Source organism: Leptodactylus fuscus, chromosome 4 (assembly GCF_031893055.1).
Source record: "Leptodactylus fuscus isolate aLepFus1 chromosome 4, aLepFus1.hap2, whole genome shotgun sequence".
In the NCBI taxonomy this organism is placed as follows: domain Eukaryota; kingdom Metazoa; phylum Chordata; class Amphibia; order Anura; family Leptodactylidae; genus Leptodactylus; species Leptodactylus fuscus.
The window spans coordinates 184,248,494-184,274,621 of NC_134268.1; the positions used below are offsets into that span (position 1 = coordinate 184,248,494).

General features: G+C 42.0%; 1 protein-coding gene across 1 annotated transcript in view; it reads left to right on the plus strand.

The window, feature by feature from the left end:
- DNAH11 (dynein axonemal heavy chain 11) overlaps window positions 1-26,128 on the plus strand; it is a 180,764-nt gene that overhangs the window by 151,728 nt on the left and 2,908 nt on the right. Inside the window, exons 66-80 of the mRNA XM_075271484.1 lie at window positions 741-863; window positions 8,517-8,721; window positions 12,607-12,771; window positions 13,111-13,251; window positions 13,898-14,068; window positions 16,036-16,158; window positions 16,606-16,799; window positions 17,567-17,715; window positions 18,136-18,263; window positions 18,384-18,611; window positions 19,804-19,995; window positions 23,397-23,516; window positions 24,485-24,727; window positions 25,510-25,692; window positions 25,771-25,886. Coding sequence (XP_075127585.1) covers window positions 741-863; window positions 8,517-8,721; window positions 12,607-12,771; window positions 13,111-13,251; window positions 13,898-14,068; window positions 16,036-16,158; window positions 16,606-16,799; window positions 17,567-17,715; window positions 18,136-18,263; window positions 18,384-18,611; window positions 19,804-19,995; window positions 23,397-23,516; window positions 24,485-24,727; window positions 25,510-25,692; window positions 25,771-25,886 — 2,481 coding nt within the window. The remainder of the gene's footprint in view (window positions 1-740; window positions 864-8,516; window positions 8,722-12,606; window positions 12,772-13,110; window positions 13,252-13,897; window positions 14,069-16,035; window positions 16,159-16,605; window positions 16,800-17,566; window positions 17,716-18,135; window positions 18,264-18,383; window positions 18,612-19,803; window positions 19,996-23,396; window positions 23,517-24,484; window positions 24,728-25,509; window positions 25,693-25,770; window positions 25,887-26,128) is intronic.

Genomic DNA, 26,128 nt, shown 5'->3' on the forward strand with positions numbered 1-26,128 from the left:
TAGGGCTGTTTAAGGGGTCTTCAATTGGAGCAGGTACCTACTTTATGTCCATAAACCCAGAGACTAGAATCTTTTCAGAGTCTGTCCTAAAAAGTGGCTTTTGCTGTACAGTAGTAGACTCATCCTGTCCATGTATTTATATGGTCCGCCATTCATTTAATATTATAATTGGTCCCGCAGCAACTTCTGAAACCCCTGAAGACAAACGTTTAGCATATAAACATTTATCATCATAGAAACCAACCAAAATCCAGCTTTTATTTCTTATATGGCCGGGATCACATCGGCACCGAAGTCTCTGTTGGGGACTCATCGTAGAAACTGACGATGGAGGTTCACACTATTGTTGTGGTCTCCGTGTTTCGAGTCCAGTCAGACGACTTTTTTCTCCATCACTTTCGGTTTGACAACAAGACACCCAACTAACCCCATTATAGTCAATGGGGTCCGCCAGTGTCCATGTGTAACCGCTGTTTTAGCCGCCTGTCTGCTGTTAGGGTTCCCCGATGAACCCAAACGTCAGAGGCCACAACACTGGTGTGAACCTAGCGTAACACAGATAAAGAAATAAGGATGATTCCCGATAGGTTGCTATTTGGTCCTGAATCCCTATGATAAAAATTATTTTTCACATTTTTAATTCTGTTTAATGTAAGTGACACTGTTATGCCCATGTGGCTTAGAATTCAATTTAAAAAATTCTTTATTCACTTCTACTTTTCTGTTACTTATTTTTCTAGCTATCTGAATACAATTGAAAATGCGTTGGCATCAGGTGATATTGTGTTAATCGAAAATCTGGATGACACCATTGACCCTGTACTTGACCCTCTTTTGGGAAGAAACACTATAAAACGAGGACGGTAAGTATTATTATAGTGTAGCCTTTCTGTCCTGTTTGGGTGCTTCAAAATAGTTGAAGCCTACTTATACACAGGTGACTGCACTTGACTAGACCAGATTGTGTACACGGTTCTATAGATCCAAACAAGTCTTGAAGATGTTGAAGTGCTGCTTTACACTGTATATAGCCACAGAAGAGTTCTCCAGCACCAGCTGGGTTAAACATAAACTCTCTTTCTTAGGCCTGGTTCACGTATACGTTCAATATTCTGTTCGGGGAGTCTGCATGGGGACCTCCCAAATGGAATACTAAACGCATTAAAAAGTGGTTAGCTATGAGAGCACATGGACCCCATAGACTATAATGGGGTCCATGCATTTTACGCGCGGTGTCCGCAGAAATCATACAGATAAGTACTGCTTGAAGTACTGTCCTCTCTGCATGTTCCGTGCGGACACGCATGGAAAACACACAGACCTCATTACCAGTCTGTGGGGTCCGTGTGCTTTCATAGCTAACCACTTTTTAATGCGTTCGGTACTCCATTCGGGGGATCCCCAAACATACTCCCTGAATGGAATACCGAATGCAGATGTGAACCGGGCCTTACATCTATTTAATAGAACACAAGACGCACATAAAGGGAAAGATACATGCTTACACGTTCTTACATATGGCTTGTATATACTGTATACTGTATATACTGTACTGAGACTGTATATACTGTTCACAACCACTTCAAGCATTGAGAATGATTCTTCAGGTACGACTGACACTTGCAGCTGACTGTAATTGCCATCTCCTGGAAATTATTTTGGTCAGTGCGTTGTGAATGTGATGGTGTTTAAGAGGAAATACATTTCTTAATAAAACATTTCCCAACACTTGTCAAAGCACGTATAGTTCCACGATGAGAGCGTAAATGTAGATATCCATGTGGCTGGTTCTCCCAGGAAAGTGAATTTTGACAGGGTCTGCACTATTGTCATCTATCAAGTAGAAAAACCTAGATGTTAATGTAAGATGTTCACAAAAATGCCTTTTGAAAGAAAACAGCAAAAAAAATTAGAGCAGAAATTTCTCTTCCCCTGTCCATGCGCCATCTGGTGGTATAACTGCACGTTACCACAGCTTATGTGCACAAAAATAAATAGAAATCCAGACCCCATAAGTAATCTCTACCATTCAGCAGTGGCGATAACCAAAAATAACTAAATAACTTTTTACACGTATCGCAAATGTGAATGGAATGCTGTATACTTGTAATATGTAAATACAAACACATAATACATTTACAATAGCATACGGTATATAATATACCATAATGTATACTAAAAACTAGGACCTCCATGGGATTACAGGAAATAGGATCCTTACTAGATGGATCTAGTTCAATACTTTTGTATGTACAAAATTCAGCACATTCTCAAATCAAAGCCATTATTTACTCCTTTCCAAATATTGCAGAAATTAAGACCCTTTGGTCTATGGGACTTCATCAGATGTGGTCTACAAGTGACGATAATATCTCTTAGGATGATGATAAAAGCTTTATATGATAACCAGAAAATAAAATAGTGTATTCAACAGTATTAGATCAGTTTCATTTCTGGCACAGTAAGCATATTAACCAAAGCATCATGCTGACATACGTGTACATGGCTACAGGCCACTGGGGCCCCCACTGATCACAATAACAGGGATGTTTTGCTACCCATACTAAATGGATAGTTGGTTGGACCAACACCCCCACACACACACTCCATCCATTTCAATAGAAACGGGTATGCTTGGCCAATGTCTACTCCATTTACGGGAACCATACAACCCTTGCTCTTGTGAACAGGGGGATGGAGCAGTCTCCAGCATTAGGAACCCCATGATCTGTAACTTATCCCCCTATTCTATAATATAGATAAGATGTTTACATTGGGAAATCACTTTAAGGTTTGTTGTGTCTCCAGTATTTTAAAGTCTGATTCTGTCACAGTTGAGATTTTCTCTCTAGCCCCCTCCACTCTTGAGCAATCAATGCAGTTAGTTTTGGTGCCTGGTATGCTATGTACTGTCAGGTGGGCGGTGTCAGGCAGGAGCAGACAAGGGGTGGGATTTTGAGCTCTAACACTGGCTGCCACTGATGGGAGCTCTGAATCACACCTGTTGTCTGCTCCTTCCTGACACCGCCCACCTGACAGTACAGTGGCTAAATAGTATATCAGGCACCAAAACTAACTGCACTTATTGCTCAGGAACAGTGGGGCTAGAGAGAAAAGCTCTGTCTGAATCAGTCTCTATTAAGAGATCCTAAGAAGAACTGGAGCTGGGGTCGGTGATAAAAGGTTCTCTTTTATAAAATATTTGAATTCAACTTCTAATAATTCTGGAGCATCTTTTCATTGTGCTTTTCTGGACACACTGCAATTTTAAAAAAAAAAATGTTTTTGTAAATCACAACATGTCAATTATACCTACGGAAATGCCGGAACTTATAATTAGCAGTATCATTGAAACATAAAATGTGACGATTGCTGCGGGAAAAATCGCAATGAGTTTCCGTTGCAGTTTTTCTTTTTTCTTTTTTAATGCAGATTGTGAGCCCACATAGAGCTCACAATGTACATTTTTCCCTATCAGTATATCTTTTTGGAATATGGGATGGAAATCCATGCAAACATGGGGAGAACATACAAACTCCTTGCAGATGTTTTTTTGCCCTTGGCGGGATTTGAACACCAGGACTCCAGCAGTGCAAGGCTGCAGTGCTAACCACTGAGCCACCGTGTGGCCCCCTGTTGCAGTTTTTCCTTCTGCACTTTTTGACTATGGCTCGCTGCGTTGGGCCTCAGCCTAAAAGGTGTTTTTCCATCTAAGCAAGTTATACCCTACCCATATGATACAGAATAACTTGCAGATCGGGGAGGGCGACAACTCTCACTGACCAGGAGAATGGGGACATTTGACACCGATCATATAATTTCAATGGGCATACTGGAGATAGCCAAAGTACAACACTCAGCCCACTGCCCACCACTCCCAGCGCCGCACCTCTCATGAGGCGACCTGAAGCGACCGCTTCAGGCGGCGCTATGCCGGGGCTTCGGGGGAAGGGGGGCATTTTTACTGACCTAAGCCAGTCCAGGACAAGCTGTCTTGGACTGGCTTAGCGTCACCGTCTCGGTGGATTGGGGCGGCCCTGTGGACGCAGCGCTGCTCCAGCGGCCGCCCCTCACGCTTCGCAGAGAGCAGGTCCTCTCCCTGCCTGCTCTCTGCCTGCTAATGCTGCCCGCCACGCTCCCTCCACTCCGACCCACCCCCTCCACTCCGCCCTCCCCCTCCTTCCCACACGCTGGGACCACGTAATTAGGCCCGCACCTGACGTGTGCCTGCGTCCTACGCAGGGGGCACTCTGAAGACTGAACCGGACTAAGAAGAACGGGGAACTTCAGGGTGGGGTCCAAAAATTGAAACAATTTGTTTACTACATGCTTTGTAGAGTCAGGGGTGAACCTATCCTTTTTGCTGGGGGGGAAGGGGGGAAGGGGGGCGGCGGGCTGTGGGGGGGGCGGCTTTCTGTCGTCCGCCTCAGGCGGCAAAAAGGCTAGGTTCACCCCTGACCACTCCATAATATATTTGCAGTACAATACAGTGTACATTATAGAATAATATATACTAATAACTAGGACTTCCATAATATATATGCAGCACTCAGCCCACCACTCCATTCTGAATGGAGGACGAATGTTGGGGTCTGAGCGGTTTGACTGATTATACTCTATCCTATGAAGGATAGTCGAGGAGAAGCCACTTATATGAGAAAACCCCTTTGAATAAATAATTTGACATCAGAAGACCCAAATCAAGTGTCCTGGCTGTGATGACATTTACAGCAGGTGGAGGGTAGTGTTTTACATGGGGAATATGGAAGTCATTTCTCAATTATCTTTACAAGAAATAAAAACTGTATTATAACATATAAGAGCACACTGTACGTGTACGGCGGATGCATTTATTATAACGCAGAGAGGAAAATAGGGATTTCTTTAATGGTTTCCTCTAAGCTATTCATTAAGTCACATTTACATTCATAGAAATACGAGCTATTTTTTTTATTTTTTTTTTTACAATATGAAATATTTATCACCCTATGCACATCCTACACAACTCCTAGTAATATCCAATATAGAATATCACAGTTTTGGATATTTCTTAATGGCTTGCCAAGATATAAATTCCTCCTTTGAAATAATGGCTAAATAGATGGTTGTGATATATTTGGTGCAGTCCAACAGTTGAAGTTCATTAATAATTGGAATGTTGTGGAGTATGAAGTAATGAATACTAATTACTCCTTTCATGTCTGACAGCACCCTGCGGACCAATCCATCAGCTCAGACTTTAATTTGGTTCCAGTAATGGTTCTATCAATAGTACATTAATTCTGTGTTGAAAAGATATACAGTTGAACCTGACCCACACTGTAGACTCCGGTGTCATAAAATGGCCACATACTGACAACAACTAGGCAATTACAAATAATTAAATCTACTGCGCTTTAGACACTACTAATTTAAAATAAAATATGTCTTATGATATCAATTGACAGTGGAAAAGCCTAGCAGGAAATATTTATTGAATTGTATCCACTCCAAAGCAAATGTTCTGACTCGTATATTACGGGACTGATCTGTAAAAGGGCTTTAGAAAATAGTAATACCGCTCTGTGGCTACCTGCAATTCTGGAACTTCATATGATAGGGTGAAGTGCATTCAATAGTTTGGAAGTTCTGTACGTTTTACGAGAGAGGGGTTTTTAGGGAGCTGTGTGTAGTAAGTGTAATAGATGACATGATAATAGATTGGAGTATGGGGAAGGGCGCTGTCCTAGGTGTAGCAGTGCTCATGTGGTTGTGATGTGGTGAAAATCACCAGGTACTGGCCAGGAAATGCTCGCAATGGGATAACGGTAATATGGTGCTTGACACAGAGCTGGCTCCAGGTCACCTAAAGTTCCCATAGAGTGAGGACATATACAGCACCTGTTTTGCTTACACAATGGGGTGTTAGTATAACTTAAGCCCCTGAGGGTGTGGTGATGATGACCATGTGCCTTTGCTGTCATGTGGGATACTTCTGTGTCCCAATACAAAATCTGTACGTTGACCCATACCCATCTTGTGCAATTTAGAATAGTGGTATATTTGATGTGGCAGAGGAATAATTCAGGAACCCTGTTAGGGTTCAGGGCCTAGTACCCATGATTCTCCGAAAATAAGACAGTGTCTTATATTAAATTGTCACCCTAAATATAGGACCTGTCTTATTTTCGGGCGATTACAACCGGCAGGCATGCCGGCACTTCCTTAGCGGAGCGTCAGCATGACTGCTGGTTGTAGGTAGTTTGGGGGGGTAAGGTATCCTACTTACCTTTCCCATCTTCGTAGCAGCGCTGGTGCTGTTGTTCGTCCCAGCAGTGGTGGGCGGAGCTTAGCGAGCCTTCGGGGGTGGGACTTAGCAGGTCTTTCGTAGGCAGGGCTTAGCGATCCTCAATTCAGTGACAGCTGCCTCTTCTGTATGCCAGCTGCTGCCTCTGTCTCTGGGGTGAGCTGGGAGAGCTCATCCTACAGCAGCAGGGACAGTGGACACAACAGCAGAGGCAGCAGCCGGATTTCCTTTGCACACCAAGCACATCACACAGTGTTCAGTTGGCTGCAAAGATTTTTAGGCATGCCTTATTTCCGGGGGGTGCCTTATATTAGGCAATTCAACAGAAACCCCCCGCATGCCTTACTTTCAGGGGTGTCCTATTTTCGGGGAAACACGGTAGCACCCCTTATAGCTATGCCCCTCACCACCAGCTGTTTGCTGAAACACACCAGTTTAATGAACCAGTTGACATCTTGGGGGAGGTTTTCCTCTGTTCTCTCCAAATATTTTGTATGGCTCATCTACCTGGCCTGACCTTAGTAGATGTTGCCTCATCCAGTGAACAGATTTCCTGCTCCTACAATCTGTACCTGTATATCACCTCCTACAGAGCGAAGGAATGTTCCTAAAATCGTGATCCTTTTAGTACCCTGGGTAGCTGGGGTAACATGTCAGTGGGTCGCACCATAAGAGAACAACAAACTTTCAGGTGCAATTGTGTTGGCTCAGTGGTTAGTGGTCCTCAGATCAAATCTGACCAAGAGCAATATCTGCATTTGTATGTTTTTGCCCCCCATCCCCCATCCAGATTCCTGCCACATGCCAAAAACATACTGATGGATAAACTGGCTTCCTGTAAAACCTGACCATTGTGGATGGTGTCCTTTCCTTCCTTTTGTTCCTTCCATATAAGCATGTGCTGGATCATCTTGCAGTGTCTAGTTTGCCTTTATGTTTCTGACAAGGGCGGTACTGTTTTTCCTTGCAAAGACCACTACAGCTGGCAAGAGAGTCTTAAACACCAAATGATGTTCATTGGGAAAAATATTATGTATTAGATCTCCACAACAAGGAAAGCTGTCTCCTAGTGGAGATATTTGTCCTATAATAAGTGTCCGACCAAGGCTTTTCAACATAACTAAGGAGATTAGTCAAATTGTTATCCAAAAGACAGCCGTTTTGGGGTTCTATTGCATCATTGATACAGAACTAACCAAGCACCTTACTCTGTAGCTACCTCAAGTAGGGGCCACTAGGGGGCAGCTTTCCTTCTCTTGGAAGAGAACTAATTTGCATATTAGTGCCTTTAAGCAGGCCGCATGAATTTGTCTACCACCTATATTTTGTAGTGTCGGCCATGCCTCATCTGATAAGTAAATAAAGGCAGTCACTATATAAAAGTAATAATGTAACTAATAAGGGTCATATACACGTACATTACACTAGTATTGTTCTATAAAGTTTTACTGCAGTATAAAGTTCTTCTGTATTGTGTATATGAAGAGCAGTTGTCTCCTAATCTCTATTTATCACCAGACTAATTAATATTATTGTCATAGACCCATAAAGTAACAGAAGAGCAACCAAGCATTGGCTTTATGTGTCCCAGATCCTTCATTTCTGTCACTAGCACTAGGCAGATACTCAAGGTCATTATATATTGTGTCTCACCGAAGTCATTGTGGAAGCAATAAATATCTGTGGAAATGTAATACTACAGATTATTGTAATTATACAAGTTATGATCTACTGGAATGATCGTGAGGATCATAAATCGATACATATACCTGTCTGAGCAATCCGTCCTGCAACCTGTATTACATCTGTAATTTACTTGGCTATTTTCTATGGTATTTCTTACAGTCAGCGATGGCCTAAGGCTATACGGTTCCCTGAGCTGCAGTGACGGCATCCAGCCACTATACAGGCCACGGAGACAACTGGCTATGGCCCCTTGTTGTGTATAGCATACGGGCCCAGTCCTGGTTCACAGACTGGTGGTTAGGGACACCTAGCGTATAGTACCGGCGTCAGAAGCAGTTCTGTACAACTGATCCATATAAGGCCTATCTCAGGGATTTTTCCAAATGTTATACAGTATTCCTGAATATAAATCTGCATGAGGAGAGACTTGGAGAATCCTAAGAATCCTACAACATGATATTCTTTTAGGATTAGTGATTGTTCTTAGTTAATCTACAATAGTTTGTGCTAATAGCTACATAACATGAATGGCTTTCCTCAACAGATATATAAAGATAGGAGACAAAGAATGTGAGTACAGCAAGAACTTCCGATTAATCCTTCATACAAAACTCGCAAATCCACATTATAAACCGGAACTTCAAGCTCAGACCACCCTCATAAACTTCACAGTCACTACAGATGGACTTGAAGATCAACTACTGGCTGATGTGGTCAGCATTGAAAGACCAGATCTGGAGAACCTGAAGGTAAAGTAGACGTTATAGTGTAGACATCACCGTATAATCCTTCTTTATTAATGCAAGATATTGACACTGATGAAGGTTAAGGGCCCCTTCACACGGCGTAAGTGCGCCGCTCATGTAGACACATATACACGTGTCCGAGCACGGCACTCCAAAACAGAGTCCATTGATTTCAATGGGAAGCGCGCGTATATTGGCATATACGTGCACTTCCCATTGATATCAATGGGCTCTGTTTTGAAGCGCCGCGCTTGGACACGTGTACACAGTGGGGCAAAAAAGTATTTAGTCAGTCACCAATAGTGCAAGTTCCACCACTTAAAAAGATGAGAGGCCTCTGTAATTTACATCATAGGTAGACCTCAACTATGAGAGACAAAATGAGAAAACAAATCCAGAAAATCACATTGTCTGATTTTGTAAGAATTTTTTTTGCAAATTATGGTGGAAAATAAGTATTTGGTCAGTAACAAAATTTCATCTCAATACTTTGTTATATATCCTTTGTTGGCAATGACAGAGGTCAAACGTTTTCTGTAAGTCTTCACAAGGTTGGCACACACTGTTGTTGGTATGTTTGCCCATTCCTCCATGCAGATCTCCTCTAGAGCAGTGATGTTTTGGGGCTGTCGCTTGGCAACACGGACTTTCAACTCCCTCCAAAGGTTTTCTATAGGGTTGAGATCTGGAGACTGGCTAGGCCACTCCAGGACCTTGAAATGCTTCTTACAAAGCCACTCTTTCGTTGCCCTGGCGGTGTGCTTTGGATCATTGTCATGTTGAAAGACCCAGCCACGTTTCATCTTCAATGCCCTTGCTGAAGGAAGGAGGTTTGCACTCAAAATCTCACGATACATGGCCCCATTCATTCTTTCATGTACCTGGATCAGTCGTCCTGGCCCCTTTGCAGAGAAACCGCCCCAAAGCATGATGTTTCCATCCCCATGCTTTACAGTAGGTATGGTGTTTGATGGATGCAACTCAGTATTCTTTTTCGTCCAAACACGAAAAGTTGTGTTTCTACCAAACAGTTCCAGTTTGGTTTCATCAGACCATAGGACATTCTCCCAATACTCTTCTGGATCATCCAAATGCTCTCTAGCAAACTTCAGAAGGGCCCGGACATGTACTGGCTTAAGCAGTGGGACACGTCTGGCACTGCAGGATCTGAGTCCCTGGCGGCGTAGTGTGTTACTGATAGTAGGCTTTGTTACATTGGTCCTAGCTCTCTGTAGTTCATTCACTAGGTCCCCCCGCGTGGTTCTGGGATTTTTGCTCACCGTTCTTGTGATCATTTTGACCCCACGGGGTGAGATTTTGCGTGGAGCCCCAGATCGAGGGAGATTATCAGTGGTCTTGTATGTCTTCCATTTTCTAATTATTGCTCCCACAGTTGATTTCTTCAATCCAAGCTGGTTGCCTATTGCAGATTCAGTCTTCCCAGCCTGGTGCAGGGCTACAATTTTGTTTCTGGTGTCCTTTGACAGCTCTTTGGTCTTCACCATAGTGGAGTTTGGAGTCTGACTGTTTGAGGGTGTGCACAGGTGTCTTTTTATACTGATAACAAGTTTAAACAGGTGCCATTACTACAGGTAATGAGTGGAGGAAAGAGGAGACTCTTAAAGAAGAAGTTACAGGTCTGTGAGAACCAGAAATCTTGATTGTTTGTAGGTGACCAAATACTTATTTGTTTGCTCATTTTGTCTCTCATAGTTGAGGACTACCTATGATGTAAATTACAGACGCCTCTCATCTTTTTAAGTGGTGGAACTTGCACTATTGGTGACTGACTAAATACTTTTTTGCCTCACTGTATGTGTCTACATGAGCGGTGCGCTTACGCCGTGTGAAGGGGCCCTAACAGTCCATAGTTACATAAAAAGTCTGGTTGACAAAATACACATGCTCATCTAATTTGCTAAGACCTTATCAACATTTCATAAGCTTATCATACAGTGAAAGCCGTTTTGCTTCCCCTAAATTTTTTTTATATAAAAACGATCAAAACATCAGCCATTACTCAAAATGGTATAGCTAAATTTTCACAAATGCTGATCTGGCATCTCTCATTACTACCTCTTGGAGTAGGCCATTCCATAGCTTTACTACTCGGTAAAGAACCACTTCTTATATAGATGCCTAAACCGCCAATCCTTCTCCCATACAGAATGTCTCCTAGTCTTTCATACACTTCTTGGATAGAATAAATTATGTGCCCGTTCTTTATATTGACCACGTATATATTTGTACGTGTAAGGTTCTATTCAGATCACGGTTTTTACATCACATTAACGGATGCAAAAAACTGATTCAAAAAGCAGATGCAAAAACAAAAGGAAATAGATGTCCATTCGTTTCCAATGACATCAATGTTAAAAAAAAAAAAAAAAATTGTTGCTTTCCAATTTTTTTTAATGGACATAAAAACATAGTATACCATACTTTTGTGTCTGTATAAAAAACGTGGCATTTTACAATCAGTACAAAGTGGATGGGATTCAAGCGAATCCAATGTCCACTTTGTGGTAAAAACTGTGCTGCGGACAAGCCGAGATTTTCAAAACTGCTGCGGTTTTGGAAATAGCAGCATAACAATTATACCTACAGAAACGCTGGTGGCTTACCCATAGGTGTAATTGAAACAGTCCGCAGAGTAAAGCTGTGAAAACATTCTTTCTAAAGCGCTGCGGGAAGAACTGCGATGCGTTGCCGCTGTGGTTTTTACCGCAGAGCTTTTTTGCTGCAGGATGCCACATGGGGCCTTAGCGTTAGGGTTCGCTCACACTTGCGCTTGGTGTCCAGTGTGTGCATTCCGCTGGGTTTCCATCTTTAGCTCCGGCAAAACTGGAGAGGGGACGGAAAACCGGCAGTCAGCTTTAAAACCTATTCACTTAAATGGGTTTGTAAAGGTGACCACCAGTGTCCGCTTGCGGCGTGTCTGTGGGGAAACTATTTTTTTTTAGCCGGACACAAAGTCAGACATGCAGGATTTTGTGTCCGGCTAAAAAAAACGGTTTTCTCGTGGACAGGCCGCAGGCAGACACCAGCAGTCACCTTTACACACCCATTCAAGTGAATGGGATTTAAAGCTGACCACTGGGTCTCCATCCCCTGTCCAGACCGGGGCTGAGGATGGAAACCCAGTGTGGAATGCACAAACCGGACACCAAGCGTAAGTGTAAATGAACCCTTAATGCTTCTTTTTTACCACTTTGAAGAAGCACAATTTCTGTAACCTCTCATTATAAGAGAGACCTTACATCTGAAGTATGCCTGTGGATAAATTCTCTCTAATTCTCCTTTATCATTTTTTGAATATGGCGTCCAAAACTCCAATTCCATATTCTAGATTTGGACTTAAAAGGCTTTCAGAGAGTTGTAATATTACATTGGGGCCCTGGGTTTTAATCTTTTTTATGCAAAGCCCTGTAAGAAAGCATTCCTAAAACATAACTTTTAATAAATAATTCTAAAATTCTAGCATGTGCCCTAAAAATAGGAGGCTTTCAAAAAGTATATTATAGACTTCATGTAACCAATATCACATAAACAGGGGTTCAGCATATACACCTGTTCATTCATTAATAGCTTAGAACAATTCATATCTTGTGTAAGTGGGCTGTGTCCCCCATTTTCCCTTCTTTGGAGAGATATCCCTCCACTAAGATACAGTCTGCACAGGAGTAAGAATGCTAGCTCAGGTATAGCTCTGCTCTTTAGCTTATTCGTAATGGGAATATCCAAGTCCTTCTCTGGTTCTGTTGACAACAAAGATATGATACAAAATATCTGGATAACCACAACATGATTTCCAGGCAACTTATGCAATCTTGTTATCTTTGCAAGTTTAGGTCCCAAATTACTATGTATTTTCTCATGTCGTTTCAGTCCATGTTAACAAAGCAGCAAAATGAATTCAAGATAGAACTGAAGCGTCTGGAAGACGAGCTATTGATCCGCCTCTCAGCGGCAGAGGGAAACTTTTTGGGTGATATGGAACTTGTGGAGAAACTTGAATCAACTAAGACAACAGCTGCTGAAATCCAGATTAAGGTAAATTGTCTACATTTGTTAATGTAATTGTGAAAGGGGTATTCCAATCTTATCCCATCCATAGGATAGAAGATAACTTGTAGCTCGGGGGGGTCCGAACATGTCGATCTCTACTGATTAGCAGAATGAGGGAGTTTTGTTCTCTATTCTGCATGTAAAGTTTTTATCTTGATAAATTGATAATTTCCATATTTCCAGCATCTCTTTGGATAACCTGCCTTGAAATTCACAGAAGTTTGAACATTTATTGGCAAGATGTCCAAGTCTCTTTATAGGCATTGTGCAGAAATACCAATGTCATGTCTCTCTGGTTTCACGAGGGTCTTTATTATTTGACAGGTGGTTGAAGCAAAAGAGAATGAGATAAAAATTAATGAAGCCAGAGAACACTACAGGCCTGCAGCAGCCAGGGCGGCACTGCTTTACTTTGTGATGAGTGATCTCAGTAAAATAAATCCCATTTACCAGTTCTCGCTAAAAGTGAGTATATCTCCCCAGCCCGCTCTCCGAGGAGCTTCTTACACTTTCTTTTTCAGCATTGCAGCTATCATGGCTACTCATGGTCATAGCTATGTGGTCATACACTCTTTTAGTGCAGTGTACACAGCGATCTGGGGTAATAAACTGTCCCTGGCATCCTCATTGCAGCTCCATTTGTAGCAATAGCCTTGCTGCATTTCATTCAGCTGCTTAACACTGAAAGGACATGTATTTCCTTGACGGATTAAGAATGGACTGTGCCGAATGGATATAGTCAATGGGAAGACCAGAATCAGTAAAGCATACCTAAATTTTTACCTTATGTTTATATATAAGGTGTAAGCACTATTGCTGGCTATTTAAAAATGAACTCCTCCCTCTCCTCTCCATAGACTTCTACTGTATGATCACATGTAATCTGATCATTCTGTAAACTCATAGACTGTCTTGAGAGTAAGTGAAGAGTTTAGGAGGGAAAAGGATGAAGGAAAGCAGGAAGGCATATTTCCTTGATAGAATGTATTACTAAGTTACTTATGGTATATTCGTTTGTATTGTTGAACAAGTAAAATTTACTGAAAGATTTGCAATGATTTTATCCTTATTTTTGCTTTTCCAAAGACATTCACTATTATATATTTCATAGGCATTTAATGTAGTTTTCCATAAAGCCATTGGGCGAGCAGAACCATCAGAAGATGTCAAAGAGAGAGTAACCAACCTTACAGAGTGCATTACCTACTCGGCGTTTCTATACACAAGCCAGGGACTCTTTGAAAAGGATAAGCTTACATTCCTATCTCAGATCGCATTTCAGGTAAATTCTCATTCACAAAATGTGTTACAACTTAACAATTTGTTCTGGGTTTGGTGGATTAATAGCGCCTCCCTTGTCAGTGGGCTGAGACTGGTATTACAACTCACCCCAATTCACTTCAATGGAATGAGCAGCCATACCAGGAACATCAAATGGATAATAGTGGGACTAGCCCTCAACAACCCGTTATGCTATAGTTTACTAGTCAAGGTAATTTATTTTTTTGTCAGAAAATAGTTTGCAATGGTTTATGTCAGGAGACAGAAATGAGTTAATTTAGTATAAAAGCTATGCACAACATTATATAAAATACATCTTCAAAGCGCAACTCAAGTTAAAAGTAGACGGCAGTAATAAGTCCTTGTATACAGTGAGTGTGTGCACAGATTGTCTTGTAAGCTCCGCTGCTTCCTGGCTTTTCCGTATCTTTTCCAGGTAATAGCTTCTTCCTGTCTGCAGTTTTAGTTCTCGATGGCGCCAATTTATCTGTCACTCAGTCGCCCAGACTGTCCCATTTTTCCTCTGTTTGTTCCTTACAGTCAATTAAATCTATAACCACAATGAGTGAAACTATCGGGGCCATAACCTTATTTATAGTCCTATAAGGTCACAAGATGAAGTGTAGTTTAGTAGTGGAATGGAGGTACAGTAGTTACCCACCTTATTGCTGGTTAATGCAGATACAAAGAGTACTGAGGTATAGAGAGGGTGTCCATTGTTGAACACAATTTTCCCACAGAGATTCTTAAAGGGAATCTTTCCCCAGAACATAGTATATCAACCCCGCAGAGACCTCAGCAACAGAGGTAGCAATTCACAAGGATAAAACAGTATATACCCCAAACCACCCACCCCACCCCACCTCCCCATATAGCGGTCACCAACTAAGAGGAAGATGAGACTCCATGGACTGTTATACCCCAAACCACCCACCCCACCTCCCCATATAGCGGTCACCAACTAAGAGGAAGATGAGACTCCACGGACTGTTATACCCCAAACCAACCCCCCCACCCCCCCATACCCTCCACTCACCCACCCGAATCCAACTCCCCGCCCCCACTTTACTAGCTTTGGCAATGCCAATATCTATTCGGACGTGCCAATAAAGCTTGTTTGATTTGCTTTGATTTGTATAATTCAGGTGACCCCAACCTATCTACCTGTGGGGCTGGGTTGATATACTGGGTTCTATTGACAGACTCCCTGCAAACATAGAAAAACAGGGCATGATAGATTTTAATAGGTTTGATTCATTGTGGCCACAGGAGATAAGCTGCTGCCAGAAGGGGTCTGACAGTGACAGTGAAAATACATCTACCATCAGCCAATCCAAGTGTGAATGTTTATAAGGAAGTCAGCAGGAATAGCTGTTTCAACTAACATCTTAAAGGGATTCTACCATTAAAAACTTTTTATTTTCTCATTGACACGATGGAATAGCCTTAAGAAAGGCTATTCTTATCCTACCTTTAGATGTCTTCTCTGCCCCACCGTTCGGTTAATATCCCGTTTTTCGCCGGTATGCAAATGAGTTCTCTCACAGCACTGGGGGCGTCCCCAGTGCTACGAGAGAACTCTCCAGTGCCGCCTCCATCTTCTTCAGGGACGGGGTTTTCACGTGTCTTCTTCCAGGGGGTTGGCTTCAAACTTCTAGGGCAAAGCCGACTGCGCATGCCCGTCGGCCACAATAAAATGGCCGCTTACAATACTATGCAAGTGACCATTTTCTTGTAGCCAGCAGGCATGCATAGTCGGCTTTGCCCTAGGCCCAAGGTCTAGAAGTATATCAAGTACAGTATATGTGTGAACTGTAAAGCATTGTAAGAAATGACACTGCACTTTATATAGAGTATGGGGTGAGTTACCATCAGGTGCAGAATATATAGGCATGTGCAGGTTATCAGACTTAGCAAAGAGTGGATTTATTGTAGATAACCTTTCCTTGTTTCCTTTTCTACCAAAAGATTCTCCTGAAATCAAAGGAAATAGATTCTTTGGAATTGGACCTTTTGCTTCGCTTTCCTATTGATCATGTATACCAAAGTCCAATTGACTTCCTGTCAGTCCAGTCATGGAGCGCCATCAAGGTAGGGGTCAGCCTATTGGGCACAATAATATTATTATGTAGAAATTCCAGCAGTCATAGAATAGAGATTGTCATACCTCAACACCCCACTTTCTAAATATCTATACCATGTTGTATTTGGAATAGTGATTCCTTTAAGATGTCTTATACACTGGTATAGATATAGTCATGTGTATCTGCCGAGCCCACCAATTTCCACAAGATTTGCCGATCATGTAGTGTGTATGGGGTCTCTCAACTCCGATGGATCTGGGGAGATCAGGACTGAGAAGTCAAATTTCAACTCCTTGATCCTTTTGTCCTCAGAGAGATAAGACAATGCCAGGGGAGACTGGCAGCATAAAATAATCACGCCATGCATGAAACACTACAGAACCATACCAGGCTATACCTAGTATGTACTGCACAAAGAATATATTATATTATAAAATCTTGTGATTTGTTATAGATGATTTCCTTGCTGGATGAATTCAGAGGGTTAGACAGAGATATTGAGGGATCAGCAAAAAGATGGAAAAAGTTGGTGGAATCCGAGTGTCCGGAGAAGGAGAGATTCCCTCAGGAGTGGAAAAATAAGACATCTTTACAAAAAATGGTTATATTAAGAGCGCTTCGTCCGGACAGAATGACCTACGCCATCAGGTTTGTTACCTACAGTACAATGAGTTTTCCTGAGAAATCTTGTAAGGAGCTCCAAGAGTTTGCCTTAAGCCATTCTACTGGAAAATGTATAAAGAAATTGACAACTCAGTGTTACACTTTTCCTTGAGAGTTCGACAGTGTCACAATGTGTATGGACACATCATGTTAGTAAGGACGTGGTAACACGGAGTAAATTCAACTTATTTATTTTATTATTATTTCCAAGAGTGACATCAAAATGTACAGCTTTATGGAAAGTTGCTCCAGAATTGTTTTTATTCTCTGTAATGGGGTTGTCTTTCAGATCCTTTTGAAAATTTTAGCCATGTCAGATCAGTTTTCTGGCATATAAGAAAGATTTCAATAAGATCAATTACCAGTGTACACACCAAGTCAGGGTGGGTTCACATCTGCGCCCCGGTCTCCGCTTTCAGGTTTTTGTCTTCTGCCCGAGAAACTGGACATGAGACGGAAACTGGCAGTCACTTTTCTAACCCATTCATTTGAAACCACAAAACGGAGATCACAAAACGCTCATGGGCGCTCAAAGGCGTAAACTGTCTGCCGGGTTTCCACCTCCTGTCGGCAGAAGACAGAAACCTGAAAGCACAGACTGGGGTGCACGTGTGTATTCTGTATAGTTAATGCACTGAGTTGAGAATCTGAAGTAATCTTTTAGTCTCAAATCCCATATTTCTAGTTGTGTATAATATGAGACGTACTTTCTTACTGTATTCCATGTATCTGTTATGTCCATCTCTTCACAGAAATTTTGTGGAGGAAAAACTTGGGTCAAAGTATGTGGAGGGATCACGTCCTGATATAGCCAAATCTTATGAAGAGACCAGCCCGGCAACACCAATATTCTTCATTCTGTCTCCTGGAGTGAACCCGCTCAAAGATGTGGAGTCCCTTGGTAGGTTTCCTTATTTCTATACTTTAAAGGGCTAAACCCATCTGACTGGCCGTGACCTTAAGGGCCCTGTGATTATTTTTTTTAATAGGCCATTATCATCTGGACTACTCTAGCAGGTTACAGCCAATTTTTTTTACTGAAATGCGGGCCCTTACTATATCGGGGCCCCCTAATGAGGACAGTATACTGTATGGGAACTAATAAGCGGCCAATATACGGTGTAGGGGTTCCAGTAAAGGGGACGTTATACCATGTGGGGAGCAGAGGGCCCCAGTGATAAACTTCCTATGGGTCCCGGTCATTGCTAACTACGCCCCTGACCAGACACAACTCTTCAGCCGCACTTACCTGGTCCTTATAGCATACAGTACAGGGATTTGTAATGTCATGGTATAATAAATAACATTTGTTAATTATTAGGAAATAAACTCGGCTTCACCATCGACTCTGGAAAATTCCATAACATTTCACTGGGACAGGGACAAGAAAAAGTAGCGGAAGAGACTATGGAGAAGGCTGCAGAGCTAGGACACTGGGTGATCCTGCAGGTAAGCGTATATTCTGTCTGCCATCGTTTCCCTCCTGTTCTAGCTATATGTAGAGCTTACTATTGTTTGCTGTAAGTCTCCACTTTGAAAACTGCTGACACGTGTGCGATTCTTCACCAGAATGTTCATTTAGTGGCCAAATGGTTGGTGACCTTGGAAAAACTCCTTGACAAGTACAGCAGTGGGAGCCATGAGGACTACCGAATCTTCATCAGTGCTGAGCCGGCTTCAACTCCAGAAGAGCATATTATTCCTCAGGGAATACTAGAAAATTCCATCAAAATCACCAATGAGCCCCCTACTGGAATGTTGGCGAACCTACATGCTGCATTGTACAATTTTGATCAGGTAAATTACAGAGATAATATTAGTTCAGTCTGCACATTTTACATAACATGATGTAGATGGCTCATGTGGTACCAGGATGCATGAAGGTGACCTAGTGGTGGCAGAGCAATGCCCTGGGCAATGCTCTGCTGGAAAAGCTTTAGTCCTGACATTCATGTTGTTACTTGGTCATAAACTACTTGCGTAAATATTGTTTAGACCAATGGAGCAGTGTTTCATAATAGCAGTGGCCTCTTTCACCATGACACCATGATAATGTGACCTACGACACTGCCAAGGTGATTCAGGAATACTTTGGGATCTGAGCTGCAGTAACAGCGCCTGACTTCTATACAGAATAGGACCGAGACTGGACTATGGAGTGGATGTTCCAGTAGTTAATGACCCGCGCTCAGATGTATGGCTAAAAAACGACTTTATTATACGAACAAGGCACAACGCGTTTCGGGCGTCACTTCGCCCTTTATTAAGTGCAAAATTCAAAAACCGTCAGGCCGATAGCTTATCGGCCCGGCGGAAGGCTATCGGCCTGATGGTTTTTGAATTTTGCACCTGATGAAGGGCGAAGTGACGTCCGAAACGCGTTGTGCCTTGTTCGTATAATAAAGTCGTTTTTTAGCCATGCATCTGAGCGCGGGTCATTAACTACTGGAACATCCACTCCATAGTCCACTCTCGGTCCTATTTTGCAAACATATGCACCCGTAGGGTGTTAAGAACCCAGCAGCTCCACGTACTCTAGATCGTATAACCACAACCTATAAAGGTGAGGATACAATTGTATTTCACCACCTTTGGTTTCAACGATATTACACTACGGACCGCTCGGTGTCTCTATTGCTTTTGTCTTTTGTGACTTCTATACAGGGCATTGAGCCAACTGCTTCTGACGGTACATTGTATAGTACATGTATTGGAAGTATAGCTGATCCCTGAAGGGGTTACCAGACCGATAAGTTATTTATGACCTGTCCTACTGCCCCTTTAACTTACAGGGACATGAAGAATCTGCTGCTAACATTTCGGTATCAGATCTCAAAGAGGGGCAACACATTACTAGGCAGATGGTTTTAATTTTATGTCTAATTCATATATTGGTGAAGCAGTCAGATGACCATAAGTTACCTTGTATCCGCTTTTTAGAAATGAATATGAGAATTAATGCGCTATCTATATCTCTGCATTTTTCCAGGACACACTAGAAATGTGTGCAAGAGAGCATGAATTTAAGAGCATCCTTTTCTCTCTTTGCTATTTCCATGCCTCTGTTGCTGGGAGACTTAAGTTTGGTCCGCAAGGTTGGAATCGCAGCTATCCGTTCAATGCTGGAGACCTGACTATATGTGTTAATGTGTTATACAACTATTTAGAAGCGAATACGAAGGTAAGTGGGGTGCAAATAACTGCTAATATTCTATAGAAGAATACCATTTAAATAGAAGCATGCTAGTATCCATAGATTACACGAAAGGCTTGTCTAGCTCTCTGGGACAAAATTCCAGCGATGATCAATTACAATAATAGATGAGTGTTCACACCGGTCTGTGAATGGCATCAAAACTGTCATTTGCCGCCCCTTAATATCCTGTTATATTGGTTAGAATAAGTATACTACCTACATACAAATGTTTCTTTGCTGATGTTTACTATATGTAATTTGCCATTATAAATAGGTATCCCCCTGCCCATCCGGGCCAAAGTAGCCAGAGGTGTGGCCTTTTAAAGCCCTGCTTCTCAGATATACACCATATATATAGTATATACTACAGTTATAACCACATATAGCCTAATATTTGCTGAAATCATACTACCAGTGAGATTCACGCTCAGAACAATATATAATAAAGGAGTTATACAGGATTATTTCCATAAGCAACAATACATCTGCATGTGGGTGTAATGAACAGGGTCGCACACATGGCAGCTGCTATGCTATAACAACTAAAGGGGGGACATTCACACTGAGACCTGGGGTACAATTCGTGATAACTGTGTTTGATGAAAGAGGATGTGAAAAACTGGAAGTGCAATACTGTGACATCATAATTCCTGCATGTCATATCATTCTAATTACTACTTCATATGCTGTGATGTCATAATGTACATACTTTTTGTGTATGCATTAAATCTGTAGTATGATAACATAGTGGGCATTATCCTTGTACTATGACATCACTGTGTGTATAATCCCTGTGCTGTGACATCACCGTGTGCATTATCCTGGTACTGTGACATCACCGTGTACATTATCCTGGTACTGTGACATCACCGTGTGCATTATCCTGGTACTGTGACATCACCGTGTACATTATCCTGGTACTGTGACATCACCGTGTGCATTATCCTGGTACTGTGACATCACCGTGTACATTATCCTGGTACTGTGACATCACCGTGTGCATAATCCTGGTACTGTGACATCACTGTGTACATTATCCTGGTACTGTGACATCACCGTGTACATTATCCTGGTACTGTGACATCACCGTGTGCATAATCCTGGTACTGTGACATCACTGTGTACATTATCCTGGTACTGTGACATCACCGTGTGCATTAGCCTGGTACTGTGACATCACCGTGTACATTATCCTGGTACTGTGACATCACTGTGTGCATTATCCTGGTACTGTGACATCACCGTGTGCATTATCCTGGTACTGTGACATCACTGTGTACATTATCCTGGTACTGTGACATCACCGTGTGCATTAGCCTGGTACTGTGACATCACCGTGTACATTATCCTGGTACTGTGACATCACTGTGTGCATTATCCTGGTACTGTGACATCACTGTGTGTATTATTCCTCTATGTAAATTAATTGCACACATTTTGAACCTTGAACTTGCTACTTAAGTTGTCCATTGTAGAGTGAGACCTCATTACTATAGGGCCCCATTGTTACTCCCCTGCACCTGTCTGAGTTTCGTCTGGTATTGGACCTCGGGCCCATTCACTTCCAGTAGTCTGGCTGATGTGATCCTGTTGAAAGGATATCAGGGAGGCAAAAAGATATTGTATTGTAATGGTAAATGAGGTAACATACTGGAAAAATGTTATCATAAAAAGTCAAAACCATCTAAGAAAAATACCCTTTATTCTGTTAACAGTAGCGGTGCTTTACATGTACGTGTGCGCCTTATTCATTAGGCAGGTAATGAAGCATTTGCGAAAATGTAATTACATACAGCAAATCTGACAGTTCTTAACATTGCATTAATAATCACTACAATTAGTTTTGATGATGGAAGCAATTTGCAACGCGTCACATACATAAATAACGCAGAGGTTTTTGTACATGTCATTTTTATGTATTAGGGATGCCACCTTGTTGTGACATTCCCACTGATACTCCACTTGAGATGAAATTAAGGTGAGATGAGTGATTTTATGTGAAAAGTAAAACAAGTTTATGCCGTACTTATTACATTAACAAGGTGACTTTGAAAAATAATATTTAGGAGGGATGAGCCTCAATGTGCACGAGGGGCCGTAAACTGTCGGCACATAGACCAAAGGATTTTTACTTGAATGAATCTTATGTGTGAGGTGTGGTCTCCATTGTCTGGCTAAAAATGTTATTAGGGACCGTCTCATATGACTATAATGAGCCGAGTACCTGTGTGTTCATCACATGACCATGGACTGTATATCACATGACCATGGACTGTATATCACATGACCATGGACTGTATATCACATGACCATGGACTGAATATCACATGACTATGGACTGTATATCACATGACCATGGACTGTATATCACATGACCATGGACTGAATATCACATGACCATGGACTGAATATCACATGACCATGGACTGAATATCACATGACCATGGACTGAATATCACATGACCATGGACTGAATATCACATGACTATGGACTGTATATCACATGACCATGGACTGAATATCACATGACCATGGACTGTATATCACATGACCATGGACTGTATATCACATGATCATGGACTGTATATCACATGACCATGGACTGAATATCACATGACCATGGACTGAATATCACATGATCATGGACTGTGTATCACATGACCATGGACTGATTTTCACTAGAAGTAAGCAGAATGAATGACAGCAGGAAGAGATTTATAAAACAATGAGGAATTGATGCAGAAAGTATATTGGAAAATTGTACAACTTTTCATTATTCAAACAATAACATATGTCTCTTAATATTTGTCTGAAAATGGACATCCCCTTTAAACAGGACCTTTCACCAACTTCACCTCTTTACATTCTTCAGCAGGCACCACTTCAACAATGCAGTACAAGCTGTCATTTTTTTCTTTAATTTTAGCACCCAATATAAATGCTAATGCTAATTGTGAAGTTATATGCTCCCCTCCAAAGCACTGACATCTTTTCTGTTCCTTTGATACATACGGTGTTTCCTGCCAGAAACTGGGATTAAATTGTGAATGCAGGTCTGTTGGAGTCTTGATCATTAGACATCAATATTAGTGTTGAGATTCGAATATCTCGAATGGGAGTGGCCGATCGTGAAGGGGTTAAGCGCCGGCTGCTGGCGCCTGCAGTGTGCCGGCTGCTCCCATTCATTCCTATGGAGCAAGGTATTCGAAACTAGAGTTTCGAATACTATTCGCTAATCTCTAATCAATATTCATTATATTCTTTCACTAGAAACATAACAAAACCTAATCCTCGGCTGTACTGTAGCTACAGTATATTCTAAATGAATGAACAGAATATGCTCTTTTAACGTATGATGTCCTTAAAGTTTATATTACCCATTGTAGGTGCCATGGGAGGACTTGCGCTACCTGTTTGGAGAAATCATGTATGGTGGCCACATAACTGATGATTGGGACAGAAGGTTATGTCAGACATATCTAGAGGAGTTTATGAGTCCAGCACTGGTAAGAGACATGTTATTTCTCTACCTGACATTGACTATATAGTGGAGCAAGTATAGTACTGTGCAATGTATGAACAGCCAACTGCTAGTGCTTAATGGGGCACCAAGAACCTCTTGAAGTGTCTGTTGGGTAGCCCCATAGAGGCAAGTAAGACAGGCGAGACCTAGTACCAGTTATGTCTGGACACTCAAGTGGTTGGTTACTTTGAGTCTTCATGTACTTGCCCGAGTGTACAGCGTGAAGTGTGTCCAATGCTCCTTTACATTCCATTGTGTTATTTCTTTAGCAGGTCCAATATAAATCTGGGAATGGACTGGAGCATCGGAACACACTCAGCATGTATAGTGTGCTCTGAGATTAAAGGAAGATGAATGGTGGTTCTAGGCAAGCTTCAAGGGCTAGTTCACAAGGGGCCAAATGGTCAGGATTTTGATGCGGAATCCACATCAAAATCCTGCTACATCCCATTGAAATCAATGGGAGCCGGTCATTTCCTTTTTCCGAGAGCGGTTTGTTCCCGCTTGTGGAAAAAAGAAGCGAGCTGCCCTTTGTTTCTTCACATTCCTGCTGCGACGGAAAGTGTTCATGCGGAACCCCGTGTGGCCTATAGGGGATAAGTGTCCGATCACTGGAGGCTTCTTTGCCGGTCCTTTTATCTTTTTAACCCACTCTGTGTCGCAACTGCCAATATATTCTCATTGGGAAACCCCTGTAACCTGGTGAACACCGCTATCCTGTGTAATACAACTACAATATAGGAGAAGGTGGCCATGTGGATGTTCATATTTAAAGGACCTGTAAGGACCTGTATAGTAGTATATGGAGGCTTTCTGAATGGTTTCAGGTGATTTTGTCCCATCACTGGGCATTGGTTTAGAAATATATTGAAATAAGCAGCCAGAGAGATTTTTAGTGTTTTCACTTTCTATATACTCGCTCTCATTGTATGCAACTTTTTTCATCTTTAGCTGGATGGTGAGCTGTCCTTGGCTCCTGGATTCCTGGCTCCACCAAACTTGGATTACATTGGATATCATACCTATATAGATGAGATGCTGCCTGCAGAAAATCCTGTATTGTATGGACTGCACCCAAATGCGGAGATTGAATTCTTAACAGTGACCTCGGATAATCTGTTCAAGACCATATTAGAAATGCAGCCTAAAGAAACCATGACTGGTGAAGGATCAGGGATGTCCATAGAAGAGAAGGTAAGAGAAGTGTACAGTACAGGACATAGATCCTCCACAATGGTATCATCAACCTGTATAAGGTGACATGTCAGTAGATGTGTAGTGGGGTTCTTCTTGAATGAATTACTTTTCTCAACCCCATACGTTTAAGTAACACTGAACCTAGTAATGAATTGGGACGCACAGTGAATATTTTTTGAAATATTTCTCACCTTTCTTTGCAATATAAGAATAATTATGATCAAATGACAGGATGAGATTAAAGAGGGACCTGTCACGTCCTCTGACATTGGCGGTATTATATACCACTAGAAAGCTGACAGTGCACTGAGTTCGGCACATTGTCAGCTTTGCCATTGCATCGGTGCTTGTGCTAGAGATATTTGTGCCATTAGTTTAGGCACCAATATCCCTCCACTGTCAGAAGGGCAGACCTTACAACTCGAAATCATTGCTGGACTGTGAGCAACGACCCCTCCCTGAAGGTACAAGGGTATGGAAGAGTGCTGTCAGGGAGATGGTATTCCTCATGGCCCAGTGATGACGCTAAACTGTAACACTTGCCCTGCTGACAGTGGAAGGATATCAGTGCCGAAACAAACGGCACATATGTCTCTTGTATTGGGGCACACACCAGGAAAGTTGATGCACTGTCTGCTTTGTAGCAGTAAATAATGCCACCAACGTCAAAGGACATGAAAGATCCAAAAACATTTTTGGTGAGCTACAAATTTTACTGCGGGAAGGTTTGGGTAGGATGGCCACTTATTCAGAGCTTTTCCTTGCGTTTTTGATAATAGGTTAAGAATACAATTGATGAGATCTTGGAGAAACTCCCAGAAGAATATAATTTACAAGAGATCATGCAGAAGACAACAGAGAGAAGTCCATACATCCTTGTCTGTTTCCAAGAATGTGAGAGAATGAACGTCTTAATGAGGGAGATCCGGAGGTCTCTTAAAGAACTGGACCTGGGGTTAAAGGTAGGCTTAGGTGTGATAGAAACGTGTTTTATAGCATAGGGTCATAAGACACTGACAGGTTTCTTCTCATCACTCTAGGGAGAACTTACCATCTCCTCAGACATGGAGGCACTACAACTTGCATTGTACTATGACAGTGTTCCTGACTCCTGGACAAAGCTGGCATACCCATCAACGTTTGGATTAGGGCATTGGTAAATATTCTTCTGGATTACCGATACATTTTAATTGTAATGATCATAAAAGCAGTCGCACAGAACTGGGGCAGGGTTGGATAGATGTCATCAGATGGAAACACTGCCCCATCCAGGTGCAATGTAGTGGCATGACATTACAATGTTATTTTGCCATGTAGCTCTTGCCTAATTTTCACCCTTCTTATGCTAAATTCAACTCTGCGCGTGTTCATTCCTTGTCCCTATTCAGAGCATATAAC